General features: G+C 55.5%; 1 protein-coding gene across 1 annotated transcript; it reads left to right on the forward strand.

Annotated features, from left to right (window-relative positions):
- The first annotated feature begins 5,667 nt into the window (after positions 1 to 5,667).
- S100P (S100 calcium binding protein P) lies at positions 5,668 to 7,867 on the forward strand. Its single transcript, XM_024573751.4, has 2 exons — positions 5,668 to 5,877; positions 7,597 to 7,867. Exons 1-2 carry the CDS (start codon positions 5,740 to 5,742, stop codon positions 7,741 to 7,743), a joined length of 285 nt encoding a protein of 94 aa, XP_024429519.2. The 5' UTR covers positions 5,668 to 5,739; the 3' UTR covers positions 7,744 to 7,867.
- The last annotated feature ends 2,265 nt before the right edge of the window (positions 7,868 to 10,132 follow it).

Here is a 10,132-nt window from a genome sequence, read left to right on the forward strand (position 1 = left end):
ATGCGATCCCCAGTCTCCTTTTGGGAAGAAACTAGCTTTCCGGACAGATACAATTTCTATTAAATTTTTAAAATTCAGAAATCGCACAAACACCTAGGGCGGGATGTTAGTTCCATGCTGGCCCAGGACGCGAACTGGCATTCTCTCCTGTTTGCGCTGACACTGCAGGGATGACCTGGCCACTCTGTAAAAACCCGCAAAGATCTCCACCAAGACAGGCCTCTGAGTGGGCCTGCCTGGGCTTTTGCAACAAGTTAGAACACAAAACTGGAAAAAAACATTCACAGCTAAATTTTCAAAAAGAAGCATCCTCTTTTTTAGCAAAGAGGTGGTGTGGGAGGTTGTGAGGGTGGACCGGACCACCACGGGCACTGGCCTGTCCTCTCCCGGCCACCCCTCCCAGCTGCCCTGGGCATAGGTAAGGCAGCTGCCCCAGTGGCGGCAGCCCCAAGCCCGGCTCTATCCTGTCCCTCGTCTTCGCCCAGCAGCTCTGGGAGCTGGGTGTGATGGAGCTCACTTCAGCTGGCTCCCCGTCTTCAGCCTGCCTGGCCCATCCGCCTCCCCCCATCCATCTGACTCACACCCTGACGCGGAAGTCCATGGCCTGCCTTTAGCAAGAATCGCCACCCTGTACCCTGGAGGTCTCCTCTTAGTCACTTGCCACCGGCTGACCCCTCACTCTGTCCTGCTGGCTGTAAGGGACAGCTGTCCCTGTCCTGTTGGAGTTGAGCCTGGTCTCCCCCCGCCCTCCTATTGCCTTGACTCCTAGGGCGGTCGTCTGGAATAGTCTACCTGCGGCCCCAACGTGGCGGGGCCACCTTTCTGCTAGGGGGCCTCTGGCACAGAGGTCTCAGTATGACCCCTTCTGACCCCTTCCTGTGTCAACACTTCGGAACTGCAGAGAAATTTTTTTTTAAGATTATTTTCAGAGAAAGGGAGGGAGAAAGAAAGGGAGGGAAACATCAATGTGTGGTTGCCTTCCGCATGCCCCACATGCACCCAACCAGGAATCGAACTGGCGACCCTCCAGTTCACAGGCCAGCACTCAGTCCCCTTGAGCCACCAGCCAGGATACCAGCCAGGGCTGAAACTGGAGAGCATTTTTGATGAATTTATTTGAGCAAAACTGGCAACAACTGCTGGCAAGCAAAATCTCAACGGTCTGAGAAGTGCTCCAGAGAATGGCGGTTGAGCACCTTATTTTACACATTTCAACCAAAGGAGGAGGCGTAGGAGGGTTGAATGAACCCCACTGGTGATAGACTAGGGAGGCGGGAGAAAGCAATGGTGGGGGAACCTCTGGGATTGGATGAAAGGTAAATGATAGACACTTCTTTTATGCAGGTGGGTGCACGATCGGCAAGTCAACAACTAACATGATGTCAGTAACAGTGAGGGGACTGTGGTCTCAGCTTGTGCCCAAGGGGTTTGGGGAAAAGGGAAGGTACCTTGACATCCCGAAGCTGTGTCATCGCAGATGCAGGAAGACAGCAGACGGGCCCAGGGAAGGTGAGGACTGACCTTTATCAGGGAGAAACACCGGCCTGCTTAGACAGGCCTCCCCGCCGGCAAGCACACTCGGTTATGGCTTTCATTTCTTCAGACGGCCCTGGTGGTCACGCCAGGTCTCTGAGTCTGTGAAGCTGCCACGCAGGCCTCCCCTGAGCTTGTCAGGCTAGTATGTGGCCCCTTTTCTTCCACACACCCCCTTTTGGTCATGAATCGAGCCACAGGATGCACTGATGACCGACACTGTGGTGGGTAACGAGGTCCCAAGGCGGCAGGAGGGCTCACTCCTGTTGGACTCAGCGTGTGTCGGGTGGACGCTGGGGATGGGGCAAGGCCGGAACGGCAGATGGCATTCAGGGTCAGATTGTTACTGTTGTTCAAAAAAAACTCAGGTGAATGGGAGGCAGTCAGATCTTACATGTCCTTGTTACAAAATATTCTGGGTCATTTCTAATCTTTGAGCTACAGTGACCCGAGTCTTTTCGCTGCTCGTCTTTCGTTTTCCTGCATCTAGCATAACAGTTACCTGGGAGGAGCAGGGGTAACAGCACTAAACCCGCGACGCCGGTCAGGACAGAACTCGTCCAAGAGCGGACAAGGAAGCGTCTGCGGGAACAGGCGTCCCGGCCAGCCGCAAACCCTCCACGAGTCTCATCATAATTTCTGAAATGGGGGCCCACCAATACAATTGTTCCTTCTTTCACAGACATCCAGCCACAAGACCACGGCTGGTGAGTCGAGGACAAGACACGCTGTAACAGGCAGGGCAGGTCCCTGCAAGCCTTTCCCACCACATCCGGTACTTCTCATCACCACATCCTGGTGGCTTCCTCACCCGTTGCTATAGCAACGCAACACTCATCTAGGTGGGTCCAGGTATGATTCCACCAGGGGAATTGTGAGGAACGTGTTCTTGGAGGAATTTCCCCGAGATGGGTCCTTGATAACAGACACATCCAGGAAAAAATGTACCAAAGGTTATTATATTGATAGAAGGAGAAGCCCAACGTGTGGCCAACAAACCATTAACTTTGTTATCCTAACTAGTAATTAGAATATCATTGTCTAGTAGGTGGGAGAGATTAGCAGGTACCCAAGTTAAGCTTTTCATATCTAATCAGGGAGGGGCCTGGGGAGACAGGCACTGTTTCCATTTGGAAGCCGTAAGGAGGACAATAACAATACAAAATCACCCCACGCACATTCAGCCAATAGCGGCTTCCGCCTGCGAGCGTGCAGGTCTCACTGCGGTCTGGGATAGCTGTCTGCCTTCGCGGTCGGCGGCGTCTCGTCCTTGAAAAGTCCTTCATTTCTGCTGAAGGCGGAGGCCAGTGTCAGAGACAGGGGCACGTGTCCACTTGCTGTTAGGTCCCTGAGCAGGTCCCTTCCGACAGTGCTGGAGATTCCGTAATGTCCTTTCCAGTGGACAAAAATCTCCTGGTGCTAAGTTGTGGTCTTTGAAGTCTTTGTCCCCAGTGAAATGTTGCTAATGTATTGGTGCCTCTGAGCTGGCTAAGAAGCCCTTAGGAATAATGCAGAATGTCTCCTTTCAGTAAAATTGAGTCATCCGCCCCTTCGTCCAGATTCACAGGGCAGCTGGAGACTGTTCCACGAGGAGAAAGGCCGTGTTACTAGAGATTTCAGGCCGAGGAGCACTATGTGGAGAGCTTTGGGCCATGGGAGGTGAAAAACTTCTGAAAATGTAGCTAGTTGAGTTTTCCTTGTATCATTTGTATGTTCTACCAATCCAGAGACCCGGGGGCAACAGGTACAGTGGAAATACCACAGAATAGGCCCAATGTTACAAATGGATTGTATCGTTTACCTAGTAAAGGAGCCCCTCAGTCACTGACTCAGAGGAAATTCCCCAACTTGGGAATTAATTTTTTAAAAATAATTAACCTACCATGAAAGCTATTGCGCTCCTGCAAGAGAATGCCTCATCCCATACAAAATCGTGACTGATACATTTGTGTCTTCTTGAGATGGTGGCATTTGGGTAAGATCCAGTGACCGCACCTGGAGCTGAAGGAAGTGAGAGATGTCCCGGAGCCTCCAGGGACGGCTCTCCCAGGGTGTATTTTGGACAGAGAGAACATTTGCTGTGTACTTTATGAGCTGTGGTAGGAGGAGATTTCCGGTAGCACTGTTTACTCCGTGAAACCGTCCTTTAGGGCTCTAATCTCGGCACACATACATGACAAAGTGCAGTAGAGGTAATGAAGCTCCTATAGGGACGATTGGTTCCTGATGGGGTCCCAGCTGAAGCTGTTCCCCCAGGACAGAGGTCCCTCTCTGTGGCCATATTCTTGTTTCCTCTGTAGCTCTCCCTTGGACCTGGCCTCCCCGGGGCTTGTCAGGTTAACATATGGCCCCTTTTCTTCCACACTTGGAAACTGGCCGTCCTCTGCTGGTCAGTCTGCCACTCCGGAGGGCTGGCAGGCCTGCAGGGTCGGACCCTAATGGGCCCCTGAGGCTGGCTGAGAGCAGCAGGGCTGTCAATCCCTTTGGGAGGCTCCACCTCCTGGCTGAGAGGGTACACCCGGGCACTTGGGCCCTGGAATCTCACCCTAAGAGGGATGCGTGGAGCTGGGCCTTCCCCTTCCCCAGTGACCCCCAGTGGGGCCACACTGAGGCAGGAAACCTGGAAGAGGGTGACATGTCCAAAGAGCACCGGCCATGGTCACCCTGACTGGGGCTGTTAAGTGCCATCCCACTCCCTACCCCCCAAGTTCTATCCAGGCTCTTCCCCTGCCTCCACTGTGGACAGTGGGGGCCCTGCAGGCTTCCCCGGTGACACACGCCTCCACTTCTGTGCCCACCACTGGGGAGGAGAGAGAGGCCACCTGGGGCTGGGGGACCCAGACTTGACCCAGATCCCACGCCCGGGGCGCTCCTGACCTGTGCAGAGGCCCCAGAGGAGCCCTCTCCCTGTCTTCCCCTTGTCGCCGCCAGAAACAGCCAAACCTGTAAGAACTTTCATGAGTTTATTTGAGCCACACCTCAACGGATTGAGAAAATGCTCCGGAAAATGTCAGTTCTGCACCTTAGTTTATACCTTACAGTCAAAAGAGGAGGCCTAAGGGGTTACGGGAGACGCGCTGGGGGTAGATCAGGGAGGGAGAGGAAGCACAGCGGGAAACCTCTGGGGCTGAGGAAGGGAAAGTGGTAGACAATGGCCTCCTTTGCACAGGCGGGCACAGGACGGTGGGCAGTCAACGGCGAACCTGGTGACAGAAACACCAGGGCACTGGTCACTCGGCTCCAGTGTGTGGTGGGTGCGGTGGGTGCGCCCCAGGGGTTGGGGAAAAGGGAATTAACCCAACATTCCAAAGCTGCGTGACCAGAGGTACAGAAAGATGGTAGACAGGCTCAACCCAGGTAAAGGTTGACTGTTTGTCGGGGAAGATTCTAGCCCAGGGCAGTGACTGCCCACCTTGACCTGCTTTTAGTTATTTTAATTTCAGACGGTGCCCTGTGCTTATTTTCTGTCTCTGAGTGGTAAGGTTGTCGCGCAGGCCTCCCAGGGACTTGTCGGTTTTGCTACGTGGCCCCTGTCGGTCCACACCCCGTTCACTGCTGAGCCCTCCTGACCGGGCCGCACCCAGGCCCTGGGCAGAGGCCCAGCGGAGCCTTCCCTGGTCTAATCCTGTAACTGCGGGGGTCTGCGGGGCAGCTGAGAGCCGAGGAGGGCGGGTCCGCGGAGTGACTCACAGGGTGCAGTGAAAGGCCGGCAAGTTCCACATTCATTCACACAACCGTTTCCTCTGTCCCCCGCCGGGCAGCGCGCCAGGCCCACCTGACAGCCGCAGGGGCCGACAGGGGCCAAAACGCGGGCCTGCTCCCTCATTACTCAGCAAACACGCCCAGGCACCCAGGCCCCAGAGACCCCGCTTGTCCCCCAGGGTGGGGGTCACCACTGTCATTCAGTGACGACCCCAAGACCCAGGGAAGCACGGTAACGTGGGGGTGGGGGGGCTGTACCCGGCCTGGTGGGGGGTCCCAGATCAGGGCACCAGGAAGTTGCGAGGATGCATTTCTCTGGGACTGAGTAATGCGGCCGGGGAGAGGCGGGGGGGAGGGGCGGGTTCGCCCAGCAGCCGGGCCCGGCTTGTCCCACCCTCTGTGTCAACAGGAAGCTGGGCTTTATAAAGGGCCAAGAGGACTCCCCTGGGCCATTTCCTCAGCCACACCAGCCACCCCGAGAAACGTGCACCCGCAGCCAGCACCATGTCGCGACTGGAGACGGCCATGGCCTTGATCATCGAGGTCTTCTCCCAGTACGCGGGCGCAGACGGCAACGCGCGGAGCCTGAGCAAGGGGGAGATGAAGGTGCTGCTGGAGAAGGAGCTGCCGGGCTTCCTGCAGGTGAGTCGCGGGCCCTGGGGCAGAATGAGGGGCTCCACCTGAGGAAGGGGCCTGCTGGGGGGTGGGGGGCACGGGGAGAGGCTGGGAGAAGGGGCAGAAACTATCAAGACCCAGCTGCTCCAGACACTGAGGGATGCTTGGGGCGGACCTGCTGCCCCAGGGCCGGGGGACTCTGGAGTTTCTTGAGCAGGAAGGGGACAGGCCAGGCAACCCTTGCAAGAGCTGGGGCACCAACTGACTTGGGACCCGCATCCTTCCTCTTCTGGGGCCCCATGGCCCGGCGCAGGATGGGACCTTAGTGGTGCGGGGGGGGGGGGTGGGGGGGTGGGGCGGGGCACAGGGGTCAAATCCAGGGCCATCTCCGAGGTGGGGTTTGTGGGTCCCTCAGAACTGCCCCTCTCCAAGGCTGCTGGCCACAAACATCCCTGTCCACTGGCTGCTTGGTCGCCTCCCTCCCCCCATTCCCAGGTCCCCGGGGGCCTGGTGTCAGAGACACTGACGGCAGTACAACAGGGAGGCGGTCCCATCCTGGTACCTGACTGTCCAGAGCTGACCGTCTGGGGTCTGCCTTCCCCTGCCTGCCCCCTCCCCCCCCCGCCCCTCCCTTTATTCACTTCCTCCTCTGCCTCTCCGGGCTCGGCCTACCTGCCCCCTAAGGGCCTGTGCTGATACTGATTCTTAGCCACGGCAGCCTGGAATGTAGAGCCCGGAGTGTCACTTAGAGACACCCAGCGCCTCAGTACATGTGTTTCTCTCCCTCCAGGTGTGAATGCAACAGAGATACTTTTAAAACTAAAGTTCGCTTTCCTTTCTCTATTATAATAGATATGCCCGGTAGGAAATGTAAAAATACAAAAATGAGGAAAGAAATCCTCGTACACACAGCCGCGTACCACGTGACAGTTGATGTGAACGACTGTCTGATTTATGTGCAATTTCATCTCTTTTTGAACTTAATATCCGTGCTCACTGCACACCCCGCCCCACGCAGGGGGTCCTGGGAGCGCAGTTGGAGAGCCGGCAGCTGAGCCAGGACTCTCAAACTTGGGCGGTGGGAGCTTCCTGAACCCTGGGTGGCTGTCGGGCTAGCTCCCCCTGGAAGGCGCCCGGCGTCCCGCCCTTGCGGCCGCCCCGCTAAGGGTCCGCGCTTGGATTCGCCGGCCCGGGGCTGGGCCGTCAGCGCCCCCTGCTGTTGCTGCTCGGGTCTGCACCGCGATGGTGCTTGCTCCCTCCCTGAGGTTGGTGCCCCCGCACTGTCACGTGAGCAGGCTCTCGGAGACCCCCACCCGCCCTCTGAAAGAGGACTTGGGGCCCAAGCCGGGGAGGGCAGGGACCCTGTCTGAACCCCAGATTCTCTCTTCTCCCCGGTGTCTCAGGCAGGTCCGATCGGTGGCCTCTCTTTTGCCCCGACCGGGTCCTGAGCCACACCTGCCAGGGCGACGCCCGCAGAGCTACCTGAACACGGTGACCGAGCGGGGCTAGAGCGCGTTTCCTGGCGCCCTCAACGTGGAGCTCGTTGTGGGCCCAAAGTCAATCCCCTCAAACGCGCCTGGGCAGGTCCCGGCCTCCCAGAGCCCCAGGCTCCTTTCCAGGGGCCGCGTGTCTGCTGCGCAGGAGCATGGGCTCCATTTCCCTTCCTCTGCCCCACCTCTCGGGTCCCCGCACCCCCCTTCCCCCGGCGCGGCTTGCATCACTGACCCTGGCCCCTGTCTCCTCTAGAGCGGAAGGGACAAGGAGGCCGTGGACAAACTGCTCAAGGACCTGGACGCCAATGGAGACGCCACGGTGGACTTCAACGAGTTCATAGTGTTTGTGGCTGCCATCACGTCTGCCTGTCACTCGTACTTCCAGAAGGGACTCAACTGAGGCCCTGCAGATCCAGATTCCTGAAGGGGGCCCAGGGAGCAGGCCCCCCGGCTTCCAGAAAGCTCTGGGCAGCAATTATTTCTCTGGGCTGAGCGAGCTGATTAATAAAATGTTTGTGAAATGATCCTGGTCTGGGAAGCTGATTATTTCTCCAAAGCCTCACTACCACATTCACCAAAGAACTCAATAATTTGTCGCCACTTCGTGCTCGTCACCTGACCAGTGGAGACATGGAGAAGGAAGGGCGTAGGTGAGCTGGTAATCTGTTCTCAGCCATTTGCTGAGTGCCCACCCAGTGCCAGCCCAAAGGGGGAGGCACATCCCTGCTTACGTTTATTCCGCACGGTGACAGCCACCCTAGACTGGACCCCAGGGAGTCCAGCGGGACATGTGTCCAGTCAGTCCGTCCATCCGGTGGCCGCTCATCAAACCCTGGCCCCTCCACCTTTTATCTCTCCAGGTTTTTCAGGTAACACCTTTGTATTGGTACAGTACTGTTTTTTCTCTTTTGGCCAAGAAGGCCATAAAACACAGTAATAGAGGAGAAATGAATTAAAAGTGGGGGTTAGAATTACCACCAGTGCATGACTGCTCACATCTCTAATGCTCCCCGTTCACAAATCTGTCTAGAAAGCAACCGAGGTTGCGTGTTAGGTCAGTAATTTGACCTGCTGTAGATGGAGCCGATCACCAGAGCAGGACTGGGCACCACTGAGAGACCCTGAACTTGGCAGTGGACACACTGATACTGAGGCTTTGGTTTGTCCCTTGTGGGGAAGGGGTGGCCCGGGTTTTTGTATGCAGGAGGGTTGCATTAAATCAGACAAGAGCAGGTACACATTTAAGGAAAGTGTGGAAAACCAAGTTAACGTGCCATGGGGGAGCTGGGGGTGTGGACCGGAGTGGGAATCATTTTTTCTTTTTTCTTGCTCCTTCACAAATGAGTCGCCACCCTGTGCCTCGGCCTTTGGTTCCCAGGCCCGCGCTCAATCCACTGAGCTACACCAGCCAGGGCTTTACCCGGCCTTCCTTTTTTTTTTTTTTTTTTTTTTAAATTTTTATTGTTACTAAATTACAGTTGTATACCTTTTCTCCCCATCCCTCCACCACACCCCAGCCAAACCCCCCTCCCTCCCCCACCTGCACCCTCCCTCTTGATTTTGTCCTTGTGTCCTTTATAGTAGTTCCTGTAATCCCCTCTCCCCACTGTCCCCTCCCCACTCCCCCCTGGCTATTGTTAGATTGTTCTTAACTTCAATGTCTCTGGTTATATTTTGTTTGCTTTTTTCTTCTGTTGATTATCTTCCAGTTAAAGGTGAGATCATACGGTATTTGTCCCTCACTGCCTGGTTTATTTCGCTTAGCATAATGCTCTCCAGTTCCATCCATGCTGTTGTAAAGGGTATAAGCTCCTTCTTTCTCTCAGGCACTGGACCTGGGACCCCCAGACTTGGGGTGGGACAATTGATGCCGAGAAACTCATGGGTTTGGCAGCCAGATTGTAGAAGTTTCCAGCTATGGAGTCCTGCCCCTGGCTCTCCAGGTCTCAGCAGTCCTGAATGACTCGGCATCTTCAACAGCCAAATCTCCCCTGAATCATCAGCCCCTGGGGCAGGAAGAGTTCCAAGCTTTCCAACTATGAGCACAGACTGCTGGAGCAGGAGAGTGGCTACATGCCACTCCCTTCCAGTGTCCTTGGGCTTCTTGGACAGTTCCTTACAAGTCCCAGCCTCAACTCAGGAAGACAATAGGACCCATTGCCATCAGTCTGTCCAATGTCACTCCACAGGACAGCCTCCATCAGAGTGCCCGGCTTTGAAGCCGGTCTCTTTTCTGGCGCATGCTGCACCCACAGCTGCACGGAGGCCCTGGAATTCTCTTCACCTCACCGTGGCTCCTCCCCGGCCTCCAGCTAGTTGGAGAACAGACTCCTACCCCGAAAGAACGGCCTCCCTTGGTTCTCTGTCACCCATCTCTGTGCGGGTCCCCTGAGTAAGAGGCAGACTGCCTGCTCCCCGTGGGTGAAGTCACAACTTCCTGGGGCGCCACCCAGTGCCCAGGTCCTAGCGAAGCGGAAGTGTGTCCAACTAGCATTTTTTAATGATCGCGTGGAATTTGCTGGAACGAGGGTACCCTCCTTTGCTCATGATTAAAGACGAGTTCTTTTTATTTAAAAGTATGCTACAGTTAATATTTTCATGCATGTATCTTTAATGTAAGCTCAGATCAATCCCATTTTTAACCGACGATTACTAGGTCAGAGGAGAAGTTTTTATTGGTAAAAAAAATTATTGGTAAATTTTTAATGGTAAAAATATACAACATAAAATGCACTATCTCAACCATTTCTAAATGTCCAGTTTGGTGTGTTAAGTATATTCACCTGGTT

Source organism: Desmodus rotundus, chromosome 4 (assembly GCF_022682495.2).
Source record: "Desmodus rotundus isolate HL8 chromosome 4, HLdesRot8A.1, whole genome shotgun sequence".
Classification (NCBI taxonomy): domain Eukaryota; kingdom Metazoa; phylum Chordata; class Mammalia; order Chiroptera; family Phyllostomidae; genus Desmodus; species Desmodus rotundus.

What these genes read in the sequence shown, in the direction of transcription:
- S100P (XM_024573751.4), top strand. Translation starts at nt 5,740, where the DNA reads ATGTCGCGACTGGAGACGGCCATGGCCTTGATCATCGAGGTCTTCTCC. An exon ending in AGCTGCCGGGCTTCCTGCAG is followed by an intron (nt 5,878 to 7,596) that starts GTGAGTCGCGGG and finishes TGTCTCCTCTAG; the next exon opens with AGCGGAAGGGACAAGGAGGC.